Genomic DNA, 24,630 nt, shown 5'->3' on the forward strand with positions numbered 1-24,630 from the left:
TGTCCTAGGTTTTGACTAAACAGGGGGTCAAGGGTCTGTTACTTTTATGTCTCTTCTTTTTACTGGCATTAATTATACTTATAAAAACTCAACTGGATGACATGCCTTTCCTACAGACAAGATCATATGGGAAAAGGAAAATTCTAAAGCAAAGTGAGATCCGGTGATTCGAGAAGTATCACAGTTGATTCAGATCCTGAATTGATAGAAATGAAGAGAAAGATGTAAAAAGATTTTATGTCATCTTGTCAATTTGATGAGGACTTTTCTTTATAGAAGACATTAATAATCACTCCATCATTTCTTCACCTTCTACTGTCATAGGACATTCATTTTAATCTTTCTATGTTATTCTATTTTCTGATCTCTTTGGCCTACTGGTCCTCAGGCCCTTGTGTTCCATATCTTTGCTGATGAAGGGAGATATTGAGATGGTTATGTTATCCCTGACCTTACCTGTCCTGTATCATCAGAAGCTCTTGGCCTACTTTTATTATAATCTACTGCTTTTTCAACTAACTTCAACTATACTAATAGTTCTAGGACCACAGCCTCCCAGGACCCAAGAAAGTGGCTCAAGTGTACATGGGTTCCCTGTGGAGCTCAACATACTCCAGAGCAGAGACTCTTGAGCAGAAGATAGACCAAGTCTTCAGAGTTATTCTCCTACTATTTTTATTATAGATCCAAGAAGAGGGGAAGAAAACAGATAATTTCTTCACTGCAATCTGCCTTGCTATAAAATCTTAATGTGTGGTTGCTCAAAAATACTTAGTTTATTGATATGCTTTTTCAACTGTTATTTCAAATTTATAAGTACATTGGCTTTACATAATGATTTTTGACTGGATTAAGTATACATCATTCTTAATTTTCTATGAGAAAATATAATGTAACAAAGACTTTTCTCTTGGTGTTAGTTTTGATAATTATAAATTTAATGGTCACAAAATATATTATTAATTTTATGTTTCATAACTACTCATTCTCCAGTTCCTGGATATATGTTATTTTAATTGTTCCACTGGTTAGGAAAAAAAATGTGAAGATCAATACATTATGTAAGCATGATAGGAACATAATAGAAATAAAGAAAAAACCCACAAAACTATCTGAATGTTACCCTGAAAAGAAGTTTCATGATCTCTTGTACTACCATGCACACAGAATTTTTTCACATTCCTCTATTAAATCAACTCTTTTATTCATTGAATTGACTCTTTTCTATGCACTAGATAATAAGTTATAATCTAGGGACTGGGAATATAATAGAGCAAATAAGTTCCATGATGTTAGGAATATTTGTTGTAGTGAGAATAATCCGCAATAAACAAATTAAAACTAACATTTCTGCAAATATAAACATTCTTTGATGGAAGCTAAGAGGTTGTTGCGCTGGAGACTCACTAGAGTTAGAAAGAACTTAGAAAAAGAAGGTCAAAGAAGACCTCTGTAAGAAGATAATATTTGAATTGAGACCTGAACGATAAGAATAAACCAGTAATTCACAGTACTGTAAGAAAAAATATCAGAACATGATGAAAAAAGTATCTTCTATGCTGGGAGAAAATTCTTGCTAAGTATTGAGGAAGAGAAAAGGGGCAGGATAGTTGGAGTAAAGTAAGTAAAGGGATAGAGTGGTACTTGAGAAGGTTAATGAGAGGCACAGGCCAGGGCTATTTAGGACCTTATACATCAATGAAAAAAATCTTAAATTTAATCTAAGTGCATTAGGAAACTTTTTTTCAGTGATTTGTAATGACTCCTCTATAGAAGTGATGAAGAATGTTAAAATTAGAAACATAGGCAATTCTAAGGCTGTTTTCGAAGACCAAGTTTATGATAACCTCAGGTTTCTAAAGTCACTAAAATATAAATAAAGAAACATGAATGTATTAGACATGTATTTTGGAGTTAAATTTATGAACTGATCATGAAGAACAAAAAGGAATCAGGGGTGACTATTAGGTTTGGAGCAGGAGAAAATAGAAAATTGATTAGTGGAATATGCCAGAAGAAAATTAATAGCAGTTTGGATTCAGGTGATGTGTGTCAAGATAAAATAAATGAAGAGATTTGAGACCAGCTAAAGGTAGAAACAGCACAGCTTGCTATTAGACTGGAAGTAGAAGATGAGGAGAAAGAGGCAATCATTGAAGCTATTTTGTATCTTCCTTACATATTTTTCCAGTTTCTCCTTCTCTCTAGGAACTCTTTTCTCTATTCTATTTTTTTCTTCTGCATATTTATAATCTTTCCTTCTATGACTACGTTTATTCTTATGGCTACAAATAGAATCTATGTATTGTTAATTTCCAGTTTTATGTCATCATCCCTGCTCTATATGCTAAATAGAACTTAACATCTCCATATGGGTAGCTAATACGAATTTCAGGTGAATACTTCTGAAATGCAATTCTTGAATTCCAATCTCCACAACTCTGTTCTCCCTCTAGCCTTCCCCTTCTCAGTAAGCTGTATGGAAATATGCCTAGATGTACAAAACAAGAATATAGGACTTAGGCCAGTTTGAAGGTAATCCAGGAGAGTTTTTTCATAGGTAAGCCATACATGATATTTATTGTAATAAATATTACAAATAAAAATAATAAAACTTGAAAATTTAGAAAAATGCTAGAAAATGTAGCTTAAAGTAGATTTTAAAAATTATTATTAGAGTTATACATAAAATATGTTTTACCAAAAACATTTAAAGAACACATATTCTTGAAATTGAGATAATTCTTCCCAGAAAAATATGGTTGGTAAAGAGATGAATGATTAAATCTATAAATAAATAAACAAATGAATGAATGGATAAATGAATGGATGGCAAGATTGTATTATGAATGGAAAGCAGAAGCATCATCTGTTTTTGGAACTGTAATGAAATCCAGAGTTCAGTCTTCTGGCAAGCAGCTAGTGCTTGTAAAGCAAGAAGTCCTTTTTGTTCTGCCTAAAACTACAATATGATTAAGGCATCTATCTCATTTGCATATAAATTTATAAATTAAGAGATGCTCTTACTCATATGACCTTGTTTGATAAAGTCATGCATATTTATTTGCCTTCTGAAAGTATTCTCTGCCTTCCCACAGAATCTGTAAGATACCCAGAAATTCAAATAATAATTCATTTTTGTATTCCAATCTCCGATCATTAAGCAAAAAAAAAAGAAAATGCAGTGTAATTGTTTTCATAATGTCAAATGTTATCGTTTGGATTATTCATCAATCATCTTTATGCTGCAGAAGGCCCTTTGTGGCAAAACACGATGGCAAGAAAAAAATAATAACAGAGACGATCTCTATCCTTTTCACTACCTTTGACATCTATACAAAATGTTGCTGCAAAATACTTCAGTACCCCACTAAGTCATTAATTTATTAATTCTATTCACTTAAACAATAAAAACATAATTTCTTTAAAAAAACTACCATGTGGATAAAAAACTGATTGCACAGGGACTCTAGAAATAGCCATATGCATTTATAAAGAGAATAATGTAAGTATTTTCAAGACATTCAATGAAATTAATTCAATCACTGGGCCATGTATATGTTTATATTATATTCATGATGTACTTTTTTATTGTTTGATGCCAAGGAAATATTTTAGCTCTTTTATTAATCAAGAGGTGAATATTTTCCAGTGGAGAAAGGAATTATGTTGCAGGATTATGATAGATAGGTTTATAAATGATAAAGGATGTCCCAGGTACTATAGAATGCAATTAGTAAGAACATTTGGTGTAGAAAAAGCTAAACTAGGAAAATTGCATGGGTTTGTATAAAAGAGCCAAATTAATTCAGTGAACATAATTCTTATCATTTTGCCAATTTTGAGAATTGGCAAATATTTTGAGAATTGATCTGACACAATTTCATTCCCATTAAATCAGAATATTAGGGACATAACAGATTGATCCAGGTTTAGCAATCTGACCCAATATAAGACAATTAAACTTCTTGTCCCATAATCATTGCAGCTGGGACAGGATAGTATCACCAGATCCATTAGAGAAGTGCACACTCTCCTGCTGTTGCAGTCCTACAGCAGCCTGGATTTTGTTGTTCCTGAGTCATAAATATTTAAATCATCCTTGGATATCATGATGTAACTCAGATCCTGCTTTTTTGTTAACTTAATCTAACCAAAGGACATTTCTATTGTGTACAACCAAAAGGATCTTTATTGCATTAAGGTTTTAAAAAGATATGAAATTGATATATTTTCTGGAAGCTAAAGGAAAGGTTTTTGAGAAGAAAAAGAAGTACTTTAATTATAGGTCTTATATAATATATAAGGACATGTCAGGGAGTTTGTTACATAAAATAATTAGCATTTATTATTTTATTAGTTAAGGCGTTTATCTATTCAACAAATATTCTGGGTCCTCTGGATGTAATGATGAAGTTGGAATTGGAACTAATCCCTGAACTTATGCAGTGTACATTTTGTCCTGTCTATAGATAATTAACACAGAAGAGGCATTGTGTATTACCAGAAAGATACTTAAACCCCTATGCTGTTGCAGTGACATTTCATTGATTATTACCTTAATATACTGAGATATTCCTTGATGGAACCTGAGCAGTTCTTTTGGTTTCCTGTTTACTAATGTTAGAAAGATAGCACCTGGAAATATGAATACTTCAAGCTCTACCCAGAGGTTAAGTGTTCTGGAGATAGATCTGCCATATTGATGCAGACTTGACATTTAAATATAGCCCTCCATCCTGGACTGCCCATTTCCTTGTTGCTTCAGAATGCTTGGATCATTTTGGTTGGTTACAGAACCCTAGTACTCGCATTCTTATCACTTTTGTCTTTACTCCATAAATAATGGGGTTCATGGTAGGTGGCACCAGTAAGTAGAGGTTTGCCAGGAGGATCAAGGCATGCCTGGGCACATGGTTTCCAAAGCGATGGGTAAAGAAGGAAAAGAAGGCCAGAGTATAGAATATCAAGATGACACATATATGAGCTCCACAAGTTCCAAAGGCCTTTGTCCGGGCCTCCCAAGAAGGTAGTTGGAAGATTGTTCTCAGGATTACCCAGTAGGACATGGAGATGAAAACAAAGTCCAGCCCTGTAGTGAGAAGAGCTGCGGTGAGCCCATAAATGCTATTAAGGGTAATGCTATTGCAAGCCAACTTGGCGATGCCCATGTTCTCACAGTAGGTATGGTGGATGACATTGCTCTGGCAGAAGTGCAGACGGAGAATCAGAAGGACACCAGGGGTAACTACAGCCACACTCCGAGCCACCAGTGTCAGGGCCACCTTGCTAATGAGAGACCCTGTAAGTAGGGTTGCATAATGGAGTGGTGCGCAGATAGCCACATAGCGATCAAAAGCCATGGCCAGTAGAACAGCAGATTCAGAGAGGAACAAAGCATGAACAAAAAACATCTGTGTGAGACATGCAGGAAATGTTGACAAGGAAGGGCCCTGCCAGAAGATGAGAAGCATTTTGGGCACTATGACAGTACAAAGGAGGACATCGTTGATTGCCAGCATGGCCAGGAAGATATACATGGGTTCATGGAGGTTCCTGTCCCAAGCCACCACTGCCATAACCAAGCCATTGCCTATCATGGCCAAAAAGTACATGAAGCTGAAAGGGATGGAGATCCAGAACTGGAAGTCTTCTAATCCTGGGACTCCAGTCAGCAGAAAGGCAGTGAAGTGAGTGGATGTATAGTTGCATGTTGTTACAGAGAGGTAGCCAAAATCTGTTACATGAAAAACAGAGAAAAGAGCTAGAATAAATAATAGCAGAAAATGAGTATTTCTTCCTTTATTCCAGTCAAGTTCAAACCATTAATTTTGGCATGATGAAGTAGAAGGAGAATAAAATGGTCTGAGAAAAGTTGCCAAATAGCTATATAATTATGGGAAAACCACTTCTCTTTTACAAGACATCTTGTTCTCACTGAAAAAAAATGTGAATCAGAAAATTCGAGCTGAATTCTTTATTTTTATAATATTAATTATAACTGCATAATTTATGTATATGTTTTTAAATTTTAACTATGCTATTATGTAATTTTTGCCTTTCTAATTTGATAATAAATTATTAAATTTAAAAAAAGTTATTAGTTTTCTTTCTTTTTTCTCTATAATACAGAGTAGAACACTGGAAGTAATTAATATTACATTGTTTGATGAACAAATTTAGTTAGGAAATGGGTTGGATGGTAGACTGATATATAACCAGAGTCATTGTGAAGACTCCAATTCTGGTTTCCCATCCAGAGGGTATGAGGGTGTGAAATATGTTCTTTTGGAATAATTTTTCCATAATAAAGAAAAAATATTTTACTTATTTGTCTTATTTGAACTCTTGAAGATAATTATTGTATCAATGGGAGAATTAAACTCCTATGCAAAGTTATAATATTATTAACACCCTAATAAGCACTAACTCAGGGATCATGAAATGTAGTCAAAGAAGACAAATAAAAATTCAGAGTACAGAATGTTCTCATTCAAAATAATAAAGTCACTGAAGAATGTCAAGGCCCATAATTACTCAGTACCTATCATTGAAAGAGCCTTCTACAGAATAGTGGCCGATTTTCACATTCACTAATTAAAGAACAGGCTCTAATTTTAATAAGTTTTTAAAATTGGTAATTCTTACTTTTAATATATCAAATAATTATAAAGTAAAAAATAACTTTTCTTTAAAAATGCTTCAAATAAAAAATTGCTTATTACCAGGACTATAAGACATCAATTCAATTAGTCAAGTTTGTAATCAAATGCAGTACTTTTGACAAAGGAACCAAACACTTTTTAACTGCAAATTTTAGGAAGCTTCAAAGTTACAGATAATAAATGCTATTTCATCTAAATAGAGCCACTAAAATCTAGAATCTGCATAGGCTTCAGTTTTCATGTGAGGCTGTTACACCATCAGTGAAAAACTAGACTATGTCAAGATCTCTACCTATTGTCCTTTGAGCAAATTGAAATCCTTAACAAATATTCTAGCCTTTAAGAAGAAAATAGGACACGTGATCACATTATCGACATTATTTATCCTGTTCTCTCTCACACTATTTTTCTCCTTTTTCTCTCTCCCTCCTCCATCCATCCTCCAACACACAAAATTCAGATTAAGAAGACAAAACAAAATTTTTCATCAAAAGGCAAACATATAGAATAGACTAAGTGGCTTTTAATAAAATACCAAAAGAGATATTTTTTTTTTTGAATGATTAATTTGTTGAAAAAATGGTTAATTTGCTAAAACAAAACAAAACGAAAACAACTTTTTTTCTTAGCCTTGTAAGACTGAGGCTTCACTTCATTTATCTGATCGTCTCCCAGCAGTTTTTGGTTTTACTGCGTAACCACTATAATGAAAATACCACCATATTTAAACATAAGACATATCGCATTATCAGCACAGGAATGGGCAATATAGCACTAATGATGAAAATAATAATTATTTTTTAAATATTTATCAATGTTTACAATGTGCTAAAACATTTCCCTAAAAACTTTTCTAACCACTTTACATGGATTGTCCAATCTAATGGTCACAACTACTATATGAAGTAGCTATTGCTAATATCCCAGTTTTACACAGAGAGAACTCATGTACTGAAGGACTTTCTCAAGGTCACATCACTAACTAGTACATAAAGCCTGTTTTAAAATCCAGGCATCATAATTGCAGAACTCATAGTTTTATCCACTAAACTATTCTAACTTACCTTTTAAATGCATGACGTTTCTAAACCTTTGAGAACACAAAAGGCAGATCTTGAATTTCCTCCTACTGATATTATTAGGTCTTAAATCTTAGGTCTTATAAGCCAGACAGTTATGACTAGCTTATAAGAATTCAGAGAAGAGATGAATGTGTGTGTGCGTGTGTGTGTGTGTGTGTGTGTGTGTGTGTGTGTATTCACCTGTATTGTACATCAATATTTATAAAAACAACTCAAGAAATCACCTCTGGGCCGAGAAGTCTTTTGGGCATTTTACACGTAGAATGACTACTTTAATACCTGAGAGCCATAGTCAATATTTGGATTAACTGACTAAACTAGTCTTTCATAATAACAATTCACATGTATCTGTACACCTTGATTAGGAGAAGAGTATATAAGTTTTGGTTATAAGCCCCAGTTTTTGGTGGAGATTATACATGATAAGATTAAGGTAAAATACAAATGTATTATTAATTAAAAGGAGTTTATGGATCTATGTTTACTTGAGGAGAAAACAAAAGTTAACTCATTAAATGTTGAATAGCCCAAGAAGTGAGACAAGTTTATTACCAAGGTTGAAGAATATCAGGAAAATAAGAAGATTCTTTTAGTGGAGATAAATAATTATGATGCTACTCAGTGTTGAAGATGAAATTAATGCAGGCTATGTTCATATGTAACTTTATTTTCAAAATTAATTATATTTGTAGCTTCATGTACTTCTGAACTCTGAAATCATGTGCCTTCTTAGTTAAAAGTGATCTACTAAATCACCTGTTTTAACATCCATGACCACCTTCATCACTAATGTTGAAAAATTATTTAATATCAGTCAGAAAACACTGAATAGTATAGAACTATGCCACCTGTTTCACTGAAGAACATTCAAAATAGGGTCCAATAATATGATATTCTTTTAGAATTTTCCTACATGCCAAAATACTTGTCTCAACCTCATCTTTGTTCTTGCTCTCACAAGATAGTGTCTAATCGTAAATATCTATGTTGATACAAAACAAAATCATCTATTCAATTGGTTTTCTCTAATGCCCTTAAAATTTATGTATTTTTTCCTGATTCAGATTATAGCCTTGAATCTTTTTTTTCCACTTTGTGGTTTATGTCTAAAATAATTTGTGATAATTCATCAACTTCTTTATTCGTTCAATACATATTTTATAGGTCACGTGCATGCCGGGTTCCTTGTTAGTATAAATATACCAGTGAAAAGAATGCACATGTTCCCTATCTTAATGAAGTATACACTTTACAGAGAGAGAGAGAAAAGAAAATATATTGTTTCCCAGATAGGGCAAAGGCATTGATAAATGAGAAACTAAAAATAACAATTGCAGAAAACATCCATCTGTTTTCTAGAGAGTCAGGACTAAGGACAAGGTGGGCTGGCGATAGATTGTTTAGAGGCACAGGTGAGGTAATGAGTTAAATTTACAAGCTCCTACTTTACCATACAATCTTTTAGAAATACTACAAATTTCTCATGAATGTCTAGAAAACTATGCTTTGTAAGCAAAATGTTGTGGAAACTTCAGGTGTTTTTGTTTGTTTGTTTTCTTGCAATAGATATAGGAAAGACATAAGTCTAGGAAAGTCAATCAGTAAAATGTGGGAGCAAGGAATATGTAAGGCCCTATACAACCTTTGAGAAGTTGATGTACTGGCTCATAAAGTATCTCTTTCTCATTCTTAGCAGATTATGCTGCAAATGAAACCTATCTAAAGCACTGTTATTTCTCTATTTTTATGTTATTTTAATGACTCCCTAGAGGCAAAAACTATTTAAGTTGGTCCCGTCAAAACAAAATGTATCTTTCCTCTATCAAATCTTCCTAGCAACACATTCTCCAACAGATATTAAAAGTTAATACCCTACTTTTATTTACATTTAGTTACATCATTTTATACATCATAAAAATGCTAATCAACAAATAAAAATTTGAAACAAAGGGTACTACTTGGCCTGCCAATACACCAGTTAATGTCTATTCTATAATTTTCTGCTTAGTTTTATAAACTTCATATGTGTACTTATGAATAGATGTCAAAAAATTGGTCATATACATGGTAAAATAGAATACTATTTTTATAAAGTAACATCTAAATAAGATAAAAATTTCATAATTAAAAGCTGAAAAAATTAAATATAATTTCAGGGATAGATAATAAAAAATCATAGAAGAGGTATGTGTATTGGATATTCATCAGAAGTTAAATTACAGACTACATGGAGTCAGGTTATAGCATGACCTATACTGGATGCCTTATGTTCTGTGTTACAGGTCTTTGAACAAATCTACTGATTTCCATGGATATTGGAACTTTCTGACCACATAGATTATTGAGAACTCACTCTCTTTGTATAATTATTTTTTATGTATTTTAGTTGAGTTACTTGAGGGAAATAAAAGGTCGTAAAATGTTTTTGCTATCTTCAAAAACTCCCAGAATAGTGAAAGAGACAAAAAAGTAAATGAATATTATAAACACAGGAATATTTCTCAGTAATATATGTTTCCTTGGCTCAAGTTATATTGAATTCATAGGGATTATCCCAGAATGTATAAAAGATCTGAAAGTCCTCTCTATTATAATTTGAATAGATTACCCAGAATTCAGGTGTGCTAATCCAGCCTCTCTTACTCTAGAGAAAAAAGACTATTGAATCCTGCACTCCAAAATAATAGACATCATGGGTTTGTTTGTTTGTTTGTTTGTTTGTTTGTTTTGTCAAATGCAGTATACAACGGGTTTCAGAACAAGAGAGATCAATAGGTATATACAGTCCATGATAATGTGCACCATAGGTGGAACATGTTTTCCACAGTGATGGATAATAGATACCTTCAGCAGAAGGACACAGACCAACAGCACAGCACAGTTGTGGAAGACACAAGTAAGGGCCTTAAATTGTTCTTTCCTAGAGGCAATGCCTAGCACAGTGACAGAATCTTCAAAAAAGAGAATGCATACGGAATCCAGTCCATGGGTGATGAGAATGATAATGAGGCCATAGATGCTATTGATGCTGTGGTCAGAACAAGAGAGCTTGATATCTGGGTGTGCAGGCAGTATGAGTAGAGGAGCACATTAGTCTTCCAAAATATCAGTTGCTTAATGAAGGGTCCTGGGAAGATGACAGCCACAGCCCATAGCAAAGGCCTTATACCCATCTCGTCAATGGTAGAATTCATCAAAACAGTAGTTTGCCTAAGTGGGTTGAAGACAGTCACATAGTGGTCAAAAACCATGGTGAAGAGGATGCCAGACTCTATGAAATTAAAAACATGGATGAAGAACATCTGGATGAGGCAGGGATCAAAGTCTATTTCAGGAACATTGAACCAGAAAAGTTGTGGGCAAGGTGGCACCATGGAGTCCCAGGTCACTAGCTGCCAACAGGGAGAGGAAAAAGTACATGGGTTCATGAAGTGACTGTTCCATCCATATAACTACAAAGATGATATATTACCATATAAGCAATTAGGCAGAGGGCACGAAGCAAAATGGAAGTTACTGATGCAAATCTACCAGGTCAGGGAAACCAGTCAGAAGAAAGGATCTGTAGGTACTACTGTTGAAAACAAAACAACAAAACAAAAATCATGATGTCTACTTTGGAGTGGAGGATTCAATAGTCTTTTGTCTCTAGAGTAAGAGAGTCTGGATTAGCACGCCATCATCATGATTCTTATATCATGAAGTGTACAGTATGCACTTATGCTTCTTACTACATAAATTGCTTTCATCACCTTTTCAAAGCTATAGTAAAAGAAACATGCAGGCACTAGCAAACTTTTACGCAAGAAATCATATTATGAAACTCATATCAACTATTATTTAATTTTCCCATATAACACTATATTAATCAAAACATGAAATATAATATATCTACAGTGCCTATGAATTTTTATTCCATTTTTTAAAATATAAAATGTGGTATGATTGCTATGAAAAGACAACCTAAAACTAGTTTAAAGATTAAAGTCTAGAGGAATAGCTAGAAAGTGGAAAAACCTCTTTCTTATTCTTATGCTTATTATTGTTCTTCATGGCTATTTAAGAAATCGAGTGACAGAAATACAGGCAGAGATAAATGTCGCCAAACAGAGTCCCTATCTTTTAACGGAGAACAGCCTCACGTGCCTGATTATATTTGAATCATTCTCTACCAATACATAATCCTACGGTCGTGTTAGGATAAAATGCTGGTTCCATTCATTGTATATATATTCTTTCTCTCTCAGGTTAATCTTAAAAGCATAGAACAAAAAGACTAAGACTCAAGAAATCCTTCTCCTATTCCTACATCTGACACTGGCTATATGATATTGGTTAAATTGCTTCTGCTCTCTGAACTAAGTATTTTTCTTTTAATTTTAATTATTTTAATAATGTGGAGTTAAACAAATAATCTTCTAAATTCTTTTCCAATGAAGATCTATTTGTTTAAAGTTATAAATTTATTTTTAACAAATATATAGATACATTTTTTAAAAAATGATTATGTGTCTATAAAACTGCCCAATCTCAACACTGTTCTTTGTAGTCAAAATACAAACTAGACCAAATTACCGATTAATGCTATGAAAGAACATGTATCATATATTGGGAAAGCTGAGTGCTACATGTTTCTTTGCTATATTTAAAAATGAAATAGGTTCCCTGAATCATGTTGCTGCTGCAGAAACAATTAAGAGAAATTTGAGGTTCATAATTTTTATAAATAAGATCCCAAGAATTATTTCTATAATGATGGCATGGCATTCCATACCTATTTACTGATGATATGTTGCTTCCATTTAATATCTTGCTTGTTTGTGAAATCTGGTGAATCAGAAAGACATTTACATCCTTAGAAAAGATAAGTGAACCAAAATCCTCAGAAGAAAGCAGCCTTCCAAAGACCTTGGTCTAAATATACAAACATACTTGAAGAGAAATAAAATCTAGAATAAAAATCACCTTTCAAACTATAACCTTTCATGGAATTTCAGTTAGGAATGAAAGAGATACCTGGTTTTTCACCATCAACAGTAGATCAATATTTTGGGACTATAGCATAAAGGAAATGTTCCTAAAAGTATGTCTAGAAGCAGCTAGTTATGTGTGTATGTGTATGTGCACGCACGTGTGTGTGTTACCTGCTATATCTGAATTCTTTTGTGGTTTCCCCATGAGAATCATGTCTGCTGAGTCAAATCCATAAAACTAATGTGGATTTGTTTCTTCTACAGTTTTGTGAGGCACAAAAAATGTGTTTTTCTGTATTGCTTTTGTACTATTATGCACAGTATTTTTCTTTTAAAACTAGGGTTTTAATCTACATCACTTATGAGAAATTTTCTGCAATTAACATCTTGATTCTGTGGATAGTATCATATTAACTATATAGATTTATTTTTATTATACTACTTTACTAACTATGGAACATATGAGAAAAATTTTTGCTTTTTAAAAACATGTTAACCTATTTCTTTCACTGTGTCTATGTTTTATGATAGAGGGTTGTTTACCTGATTCCATAGGCAAGCAAACAAGAAAGAAAGAACGGCTACAGAGATATTTTAGTAACGCTGAGTAACACTGATGCTTCTCTGACTACAATATATTAATTTAGGAATACTGTAAAACTTCAAAAATTTAAATACTATGAAGATGGACTGAAAATGCCATAAATATGAACTGATATAGTTAATAATAATAGTAATAGTCTTGATAATGATGATGATTATGTTAAATAAGCAAACAAAACTCTTGACAAGAGTTTAATTTTAAGTTTCCTTCTTTCTGTGTCTATCATAAGACAAGAAGATGTAAGTTATTGCAGATGAAGAGTGCTATTGTTCTCAAGAAAGGAGTGAGGATAAAAAAGGGAATGAATAGTAAATGTTGTAATGATTGGTTGGATATAAACTTATTTGAGCAGGAGAAGCCCAAGAAAAAAATTGTTCAAAAATAATAACCTGCAGAGTGATCTGTTATTAAATAAATAAATAATCAGATTGGACATTAGTACATGCATTAGGAAAATGTTAGAACCAAGAAGACATAACACTTCTTAATATCTATGCTCTCAACCAGGAAGCCTCGAAATGTGTAAAGTAATTACTAACAGAACTACAGGGAAAAACAGACCAAAACACTATCGTAGTAGGGGACCTAAATACCCCACTGTCGGATATGGACAGATCATCCAAACAGAAAATCAAGAAGCAAATAACATCCTTAAATGATACATTAGACCATCTGGACATAATTGATATTTACAGAGCCTTCTATTCCAAAACAGTCACTTATATATTCTTCTCTAGTGCACATGGAACATTCTCAAGAATCAACCACATACTGGGGCACAAAGATAGCCTCTAGTTGAAACTAGAGATCAACTACAAAAAGAAAGCAGGAAGAACCATAAATACATGGAGATTAAAGAACATGCTACTGAAAAATAACTGGGTCAGAGAAAAAATAAAAAGAGAGATCAAGAGATACATAGAAACAGATGATAATGATAGTATAACATATCAAAAATTTGAGACACAACAAAAGCGGTCATAAGAAGAAAGTTCATATCATTACAGGTTTATCTCCAAAAACAAAAACAAGCCCAAATAAACAACTTAACATTTTCTGAAAAAAAAACTAGAAAAGAAAGAACAAATTAAGCCTAAGGTCAACAGAAGGAAAGAAATAATCAAAATTAGAGCAGAAATAAATGAAATTGAAAACAAAACAGAACAAAAAACTATTAAAAAAATGCCACAAAGAGCTGATTCTTTGAGGAGGTTAATAAAATTGACAACCCCCTGGCTAGACTCACTAAAGAAAAAAGAGAAAGAACACAAATAAACAAAATCAGGGATGAAAGAGGTGAAATTTCGACTGAATCTCAGAAATACAAAGGATCATACAAGAATACTATTAAAAAGTATACATCACCAAATTTAATAACCTAGAAAAAATGGACCACTACTTAGAAAAATACAACCTTCCTAGACTGAATCAAGAAAAACTAGAAAATCAAAGTAGACCTATCAGCAGTATGGAAATTGAAACAATCATCAAAAACCTACCAAAAAGTAAAAGTCCAGGACCAGATGGCTTCACCAGTGAATTCTACCTAACATTCAAGGAAAATTTAATATCTATTCTCCTCAAACTCTTCCAAATAATTGAAGAGGAGGCAATACTTCCTAACTCATTTTATGAGGCCAATATTACTCTGATACCAAAACCTGGTAAAGATAACACAAAAAAAGAAAACTACAGACCAATATCTCTCATGAACACAGATGCAAAAATCCTAAATAAGATACTAGCAAACCGAATATAGCAAACTGTCACTATTTGCGGATGACGTGATTCTCTATATAGAAAACTCTAAAGACTCCACAAGACCACTACTAAAAACAATAAGCAAATACAGTAAAGTCTCTGGATACAAAATCAACGGTCAAAAATCCATAGTGTTCCTATACTCTAATAATGAAGTGTTAGAAAAAGAAGTGGAAAAAATAATTCCTTTTGCAATTGCAACAAAAAGAATAAAATATCTAGGAATAAATTTAACAAAACAAGTGAAGAACCTATACAATGAAAACTATAAGACCCTATTAAAAGAAATCAAAGAAGATAGAAAGAAATGCAAATATATTCCATGTTCTTGGATTGGAAGAATCAACATAGTTAAAATGACCATATTACTAAAGCATTATACAGATTTAATGCAATTTCCATAAAAATCCCATCAGCATATCAGCATTTTTTCAAGAAATAGGAAAAAAAATCATCAGATTTGTATGAAAGCACAAAAGACTCTGAGTTGCCAAAGCCATCCTGAGAAGAAAGAACAAGCCTGGAGGCTTCACTCTGCTCAACTTCAAATTATACTACAAAGCGACAGTAATCAAAACATCATGGTATTGGCAGCAAAGCAGACACACGGACCAGTGGAACAGAATTTAGAGCCCACAAGTAAACCCGTATTTATATGGGCAAATAATTTTTGACAAAAAAGCCAAAAACATACAGTGGAGAAAGAAAAGCCTCTTCAATATGGTGCTGGGAAAACTGGAAAGGCGCCTGCAAAAGAATGAAATTAGACTGTTGCCTATCACCACACACTAAAATTAACTCAAAATGTATTAGGGACCTGAATATAAGACCTGAAACAATAAAATGCGTAGAAGAAAATATAGGAACTAAACTCAAGGACTTTGGACTTAAAGAGGATTTTATGAATTTGACCTCAAAAGCGAGGGAAGTACAAGCTAAAATAAATGAATGGGACTACATCAAACTAAAAAGCTTCTGTTCAGCAAAAGAAATCATCAACAAGGTAAAGAGACAACCATCTGAATGGGAAAATGTATTTGCAAGCAAAACCTCAGATAAGGGCTTAATATTTGAAATATACAAAGAACTGATTTAACTCAATAACAACAAAAAACAAATGATCCAATCAAAAAATGGGCAGAGCACCTAAACAGACACTTCCCCCTGGAGGACATACAAATGACCAAAAATTATTTGAAAAGATGCTCAACATTGCTTGCTATACGGAAACACAAATCAAAACCACAATGAGATATCACCTGTTAGAATAGCAATAATCAACAGGACAAGTAATAACAAATGCTGGAGAGGATGCAGAGAAAAAGGAACCCACAAACACTACTGGTGGGACTGCAAATTGGTACAACCGCTATGGAAAACAGTATAGAGAGTCCTCAAAAAGCTAAGAATTGATCTACCATATGATACAGCAATCCCTCTACTGGGTATTTACTTCAAAGATTTGAAAAGTCATATCCAAAAAGATATTTGCACACCAATATTCATAGCAGCATTATTCACAGTGGCCAGGACATGGAAGCAACCAAAGTGTCCTACGATAGATGATTGGCTAAAGAAGCTGCAATACGTATATATAATGGAATATTATTCAGCCCTAAGAATAGATGAAATACTGCCATTTGTGACAACATGGATGGACCTCGAGCAAAGCAAAATAAGCCAGACAGAAAAATTTGAAAATCACATGATATGACTTATATGTGGAATATAAACCTAAAAGCAACAAATGAACAGGACCAACAAACAGAGACTCATGGACATGGACTATAGACTAGTGGTTACCAGAGGGTAGAGTGTTGGGGAGGAGGGGAGAGGTAGACGGTGTAAAGGAGGTTAAATATAGGAGTGGAGGGGGAGGGTGAAATGGGTAAAGGAGATCTAATATATGGTAGCTGAAAGCAACTGTATTTTGAATGGTAAACACACAATAGAATTTACAGATGTCAAATTATAATGTACACCTGAAAATTATATAATTGTATTAACCAATGTTATCCCATTAAACTTAATTTTTAAAAAATTTTTAAAAATAAAAATAAATAAATAAAAATAAAAAAAAGAAATATGCTCTTCTCTTTCTCACAATCTGAGTTAGAGACCCGCAAAAGAAATTATTCTACATATATTTCTTAAGGTTAAGAAATGTTATTCATATATATGATATTAATATTCATATATTATATTTATAGGATTTATAATCCTTATTTGTATATATTAAAAGAACATATAATGTTTTCTCTATTTAAAAGGAACATGACAGAAAGAAAAAATAGGAAAATGATATCACAATATATTTTGTTTCTTATTAATCAAATATGCAGTGTGGCAAGTGAAATACAGAAGACATGGGATACATTATTCTTATTTAAGAAGCCATCCCAAGAATGTCAATATCATGTCCTCATTTAGAAATATTCCAAATGATAACACATTCTTACCACAAGCAGTTTTTTTTTAATTGAAGAAATGTTTTAAAGTTCTTTTCCCCCTTCTACCTCTCATCCCCTCACCCCCTTACCCTCTGGTAACAACTAGTCCATTGTTCATGTCGATGAGTCTCTGTTTGTCCTGTTCATTTGTTGCTTTTAGGTTCACAAGCAGTGTTAAGAATTTCTAGTTGTCCAAATTTAATATGTATTTCCAGAAACTTAATTGCCTAGATTTAAAATTTCTTCCTCTTAAATCAGGAGATAGGGATAATTTATTTCTATTCCCTAAGTCACTTAGAATGTGGGTTGTACAATCTTCTACCTAAAACAAGAGTCTTTTCAATAACTCCCTGAAAGTTTCATGAAATCTCTACATGATTACTTACAGTCATGGAAAACCAACTGGAGAAAAATACTGACTGAAAGGTTCAGGAGGAAATTTATAAAGTCCATCTCCATTCAACATTTTTGATGATCTCTAATATGAAAGCAATTCATAGACATTAAAACCCAGGATGGCTTTGGAAGGCACTTCTACATTCTAGGAGTAATATTTTGCATTACTATTATTAACCTTGGGAAATCTGAAGCATGCTCTCCTTAGACTCCAATTTATCAGTAGTCATAAACCTATAATTTGAATATTAATTGTGCACTTATATTTGACACTGGATTTGATGTTTTTCTAAAATGAGAAGAGGAAATGTGATGACATGAAGAAGTTGTCAACGTGGAGAAATTGCTTTCATCTATCACTTTCTCCCTTGATTTATAAGTTCCAAAAATACTAGTATTGTTTTCCATTTCTATTTGTTCCTGTTTCACAGCAATTTTCTTTCTATTTTCATTCCCAGAAAGTGTAAAATCCCAGACTTTAAACAGTTTGAATTCCATCATTCAGATATCAGAATGAATATGGTATTCTCATCGCACACGCATGACAGTCACTATTCATGACGGTGATTTTTTCTCGTAGAGCGTTATCTCCATGAGAAGAATATCTCATCTGTTCATTACTTTATTCTCAGTGCCTAGAGCATGTTTGTTACAGAGTAACTGCTTAATCAATAGTTGTTAAGTACAATTATAAATATATAGGGAATCTTTTTACTGGAAATGAATGGATAAGTTGACATATATACCCTTACGATAATATAAAGTGATATATGAACTCTTTTTCTGCATCATTAAATATAGTATTTGGTGGAGCTTGAGATTAACATGCTAAGCAAAATAAGTCAGACAGAAAATGCTGAGAACCATATGATTTTGCTTATATGTGAGATATAAAACTGAAAGCAACAAATGAATAAGAAAAACAAACAAAAACTCATAGATACAACAGTTTAGTGGATACTAGACAGAAGAGGATAGGTGGAACAGGGTAAATGGGGTCAAATATATGGTAATGGAAGATTTGACTTTGGGTGGTTAATACACAATGCGGTATACAGATGATGTATTACTGAATTGTACATTTGAAACCTATATAATTTCATTAATCAATGTCAACCCAATAAATTTAATAAAAAGAGAAACTATATATTCAACAAAAAAGAAATGAAAGCTAGGATAGACTGCTGAGAAAGATGTATATTAAGTATGAGACAAAAATGGGCAAGAGAGAGATGGGAGGATATACTAGAGCACTTGAAGATTCAATCGAGTTGCTATAGATGCCATTGTTTAGAAATATGGCATATGCTATCAAAGGACTTAGGGTAACAGTGAAGGAATTAATGTTAAATGGGAGAAGGTCAATGTTTCCATTATAACAAGAAAGAGGGAAGAACGAAGGAAATACAATCCATGTGTGAATATGATAATCAACCAAGGTTTCAATCTGATGACTTTTAGTTTCTTTATATTATAGGCCATGTGTTGATATAGAGAGATTAGATAGTATGTTTGGAAGTATAATAATCATGGAAAATGAGCAGTGACTACTAAAGAGCATGAGATTTCCTTTTGTGGTGATGAAAATATTCTGAAATTAAATTTTGGTTATGGTTGTGTAACTCTATAGTAAAAGCTATAGTAAAAACACTAAAACAATAAATCTTATGGATGTAAATTATATCTCAATTAAGATTTTAAAATATTTCAGAAAGAAATACAAGTTCAAAAATACTTAAAATTTTAAATCCATATTAATCCCAAGTATTTAATAAAATGTTAATTATCCTAGGCCTTATATTGTTTAGTGACTGAAATCAATCCCCTCATTAAACCCCTTTTTCTTTTTGTCCTTGGATCAACATATTCCACTCATTTTCCTTTCTCATATTTAAGGGTTTCCTTAAATTAATATTTAGGAATAACTCTGCATTCCTTTTATTCATTTCTTATACATGTGTATAGATTTTAAGTCTTCACTCTTATTCTTTCTATTATTATGCTCCATGAAGATAGGAGCCATGTTTGTCATATCTTTTGCTCTTCCTGATGCTTAATATTATATGTCAACTTTGCTTGGCTACATGCCCAGATGTTTGGTCACCAATTAGATGTTGCTGTGAAGGTATTTTTGTTTTAGATTCTGAACTCTATCCATTATCACATATCACAAAGTCAATTTTAGCTATTTGAGACTGAGTTACAGTCACAGAAAGCCCTTTATATATTTCTGACTCCAAATTACTGCCTCTAAGTATGTACGACCATTATCAACGACCATTTCCAAGAAGTAAAATATTAAGAATAAAAGCTAAATCCCATTCAAAACAGAAATCATTACAGAATATTTAACATAAGTTGTTTATTTTATATTATGTTCTTTGAGTGTTACTGTGAAATATTGAGTTACTTAGGTACTTAGATTTTAGAATTTCTAGCTCTCTGGGTAAATTGAAGTAAATTACTCTATCTTTAAAATAAACTCCAAAATCGAGATATTTGTTAAAGCAAATGATATTGTGCTTTTGATGATAAAATATTAAAGTCGACATTTATTTTGATTAGATGTATATTATATCTCATTTCAAACACATACAAACTACACAGCGATGCAAAATGTTCTCATAATCCAATTTCGACAACTGTAAACCATCTATTTTCTCAGAAAAAATTTTTTAAGATAAAATTTACATATATTTCAATGCACAAATCTTATCTGTACATTTTTGACAAATGTATTTGCCTATATATCATACACCCCTATTAAGTTATATAACTTTTCTAGCACTTCAAAAAAATCCTCTTATGTTCCTTCCCAGTCCATTCCTGACCTCTCTCAAGCCCCTGACAACCAGTGAATAGATATTTTCAACTCCTGTTTTCATTGTATGCTCTAGGACTTCATATAAATGAAATTATGTAGTTAGTATTCTTTAGTAGCTAGTAAAAATTGGTAGCTCAGTGTTACGATTTAGATTCATCTGTGTAATTGGAAGTATAAGTAGTCAATCTATATTTATTACTAAATAAATTTTCATTTTGTAAACATTGTAAAATTGATTTGTACATTCACTTATTGATGAATATTTGTGCTGTCTCCACTTTGGGCAATTGCAAAAAAAGCTATGAACATTCTTGTCAAAATCTTTGTGCGGACTTGCGCTTTCATTTGTTTCGATAAGCACTTAAGAGTTCAATTGTTGGAGGTAATTTAGGAGAATGTTGTTCCAGATCCTTGTCAAAATTTTGGTGTTTTTATGCTTTTTAATTTTGTCTATTCTAGTGAATGTGTAGTAATATTTCATTACAGTTTTAATGTAGAATTCCTGATACCTAATGATTTTGAGACTTTTAATGTCACTGCTATATTTTCCCTTGACAAGTATCGGTTTAGGTCTTTTTACATTGCTGGTTTTCTTATTTTTTAATTAATTAATGGGGGTGATTGGTTAATAAAATTACATAGGTTTCATGTGTACAATTCAATAATACATCATATGTCTATTGCATTGTAAGTTAATCATATAAAGTTAAATTTTCCTCTGTTTTTTTGATTTGTTTGTTTTGGGTATAACTTATTTTTTTAGAAATGAGGGATTGTGAATACTTTCTCCCAGTCTTTGCTCTTCAAATTCACTTTCTTAAAAGTAAATTTCAAAATTGATAACATGTAAGACCACTTTTTATGGTTATTTTTTGTGATCTAAGACACTATTACTTTCCACTGTGATGCAAAAGTTTTTTTTCCTTCCTTTGATTCTATAGATGTTAGAATTTGAGCTTTTAAAAAAATATGTAGGTGTGTTTTAGAAATCTAAATATTTATATATGTTGTGAAGTTGGAATCAAGGTACATTTTTTCATAATTATTGGCAATCGTACCAGTATCATTGGTAGAAACAATTCTTCTCTCTCATTGTATTATGAGAGTGGACTCTTCGTAAAATTGAATTGAGCACATAAAGTGTATCTATTTCTGTTTTATATATTATGCTCTATTTACCTATCATTGTGCAAATGCCACTTTACCTTGATTACTATAGTTCTATAAGTTTGAAGTCCTATACTATATGTCCCACAGTTTTGTTATTCTTTTTCCAATATATTTAGGGTATTCTTATAATTATTTTAGAATACACTTAAGTTTCTCGGTGTTGTTTGAAGCTGTTCTAAATTTATTGATCGATTAAGAAAGAATTGACATCTTAATATATTTTAGTCTTCTAAACCATGGATATGTTATAGAATTAAAATGTTTTTGTCTTTTTAATTTCTTTCATGTTTTATAAGTGCTTGCTGTTAAGTACTCCAGATTTTTGATGCCATTGTAAGTGGTATTGTAAATTTTTACAAAATTATAATTTAAATTTAAATTTTCAATTATTTGTTAATATTCTATAGAAAAAGTATTGATGCTTACACTTGAATAATGGATGAGCTAAATGATTGGTTCTAAATTCTTTGAATTTTTTTAAGTGTTCATGTCATTTACGAATAGGAATGTCTACTTCTTTCATTTCAATATTAATGCCTTCTTTTATTTCTTTTTTCTTGACATATTGACCTTGTTAAAATTTTCAGTAAAATATTAACTACATAATTGATGCTAGTTTATATTTTTGCCTTATTTCCAATCCCAGGCACAAAATTTCAGTGTTTCACCATTGAGTATGATATTAGCTATAGATTTTTCATAGATTCCTTTCACCAATTGAATAAGTTTTATTTTTTGCCTAGTGTACTAAAAGGTTTTTTTCAATATCATATATGAAGCCTAGATTAATGACTACTTTTTCTAACTCTATTAAGATTATCATTTGTTTGTATTATTTGTTTATATAATGAATCACAACTTTGACTGTAAAAGAAAAAGACTAACCATCAATTCATAAACCACAGCATAAAATCACCATTTCATTAAAAATAGCTATAACCACAGTCTTATTAGAGCAAATAAACAGAAAAATAATACCTATGGAGAGGATAATATGACATGCAGATGAACCTTGTAAGTGGATATTTCTTGACAATCATATCAAAGTTACTTTCTATTTTAATTTCATGTCCTATTTTAAAATAACATTTTGGGGAGTTTACTCTTATGTATCTGCTCAACTAAGTAACCAAGGTAACTTGAAAATGTTACACAAGTTCTGGTTACTGAAAGGTTTCTCAGTTGAAACTAGCATATGTAGAGAGCATTTCAAAAAAGAATGAGCTAATGATGATCATGAATCGCTACACCACATTTCCATTAGAAAAGATTGTTTCTAACTTCCACATCACCATAGAATATTAAATTCAATAGGTAGTCATTTAAATATGTCTGATAGTGAATTGACTTCACATTTCCTTCCATTATGTTCTTAACAGTTTAATCAGACTGTTATCATATACCGTGATATCCGACCGTTATATACTCCCTTATGTTTCCCCAGAAATACTGAAGAAGACAGGAGAGTATTTTCCAAGAGTTCTCAGGAAGATGTCTTCTGTCAATGACACTGCTTCATATCCTTCTGCCTTCCTTCTGCTGGGTATACCTGGTCTGGAAGATTTCCATATCTGGATTGCCTTCCCTTTCTTTGTTGTTTACCTAGCACTTGTGGGGAATGTCTCAATCCTGCTTGTGATCAAGACTGAGCAGAGTCTTCATCAACCCATGTTCTACTTTCTGGCTCTTCTTTCATTTATTGATCTAGGCCTTTCCACTTCTACCATCCCAAGATACTGGCCATCTTCTGGTTCAGCTTTAGGGAAATAAGCTTTGAAGGCTGCCTCATCCAAAGGTTCTTTATCCACACTTACACGGGTATGGAGTCTGATGTGCTCCTGGCCAAGGCAGGAGCACGTGGCTTTTTTACCATCTGTTATCCATTGAGATATATCACTATTTTCACCAACAAAATGGTAGCCATCATGGCCTCTGTTGTAGCAGGGAGGCCAGGCTCTCCTTGTCATCCTCTTTTTCCCTATTCTCAAACTATTGTCCTTCTGTGGACACTATATCATTCCCCAGACCTACTGTGAACACAGGGGAATTGCCTATCTTGCCTGTGCTAACATAAGAGTCAACATCATCTATGGCTTATTTACCATCGCTATCCTCATCTTTGACTTGATTCTCATTGCCTTTTCCTATGTTCAGATTTTAAGAGCTGTTTTCTGCCTTCTTTCCATTGATGCCCAACTCAAAGTACTTAGCACATGTGGTTCACATGTCTGTGTCATCTAGCTTTTTATTCCTCAGCATTTATCAGCTTTGTGACTCGCTGGTATGGCAGAAATGCTCCTCACTACATTTACATACTCCTAGCCAATCTGTATGTAGCTATTCCTCCTTGTTTAAATCCAGTCATTTACTGGGTCAGAACAAAGCAATTTAAGGACTGAGTTCTAAGAATATTTTAAAGAAAGTGTGACCCAAATGTATTTGTAAATTGATAAATTCTTTTAGGCTAACCATTTGCTTGTACATTTCTCAGGGTGCCTAAAACATACAATCTTCTAAGGCACAATCAGGAAGAAATAGAAAATCTGAACAAACTGATAACTACTAAAGAATTACTATTATTCTTCTGGTAAATAATTTCAACATAAATGTAAGACAATCAGAGGAATCACTATAGATTTATTATAGTCCACATTGTCCTTAAACACTGATATATTAACAATTTCCTGATTATAACATTAAATCTT

The 24,630-nt window shown here is 32.4% G+C and overlaps 1 protein-coding gene and 1 pseudogene across 1 annotated transcript; one reads left to right on the forward strand and one right to left on the reverse strand.

The window, feature by feature from the left end:
* Positions 1-4,778: 4,778 nt before the first annotated feature.
* On the reverse strand, positions 4,779-11,121 carry LOC102893668 (olfactory receptor 52Z1). The gene is made up of 3 exons (XM_015592337.1): positions 10,917-11,121; positions 10,531-10,698; positions 4,779-5,737 (listed from the first exon to the last, which is right to left on the reverse strand). Exons 1-3 carry the CDS (start codon positions 11,119-11,121, stop codon positions 4,779-4,781), a joined length of 1,332 nt encoding a protein of 443 aa, XP_015447823.1.
* Positions 11,122-23,416: 12,295 nt separating this feature from the next.
* On the forward strand, positions 23,417-24,324 carry LOC102893910 (annotated as a pseudogene).
* The last annotated feature ends 306 nt before the right edge of the window (positions 24,325-24,630 follow it).

The sequence above is a fragment of the Pteropus alecto genome, unplaced genomic scaffold, assembly GCF_000325575.1.
Source record: "Pteropus alecto unplaced genomic scaffold, ASM32557v1 scaffold395, whole genome shotgun sequence".
NCBI classification, from domain to species: Eukaryota; Metazoa; Chordata; class Mammalia; order Chiroptera; family Pteropodidae; genus Pteropus; species Pteropus alecto.

Excerpts from the sequence above, each read along its gene's own strand:
- LOC102893668 (XM_015592337.1), bottom strand. The coding sequence starts at position 11,121 with ATGGTGCCACCTTGCCCACAACTTTTCTGGTTCAATGTTCCTGAAATA. Across the intron at positions 10,699-10,916 it reads TTCTACCATTGACGAGATGG|ATTCTGTCACTGTGCTAGGC; the intron begins GTATAAGGCCTT and ends TCTTTTTTGAAG. Across the intron at positions 5,738-10,530 it reads GGTGCACATTATCATGGACT|ATTTTGGCTACCTCTCTGTA; the intron begins GTATATACCTAT and ends TTCATGTAACAG.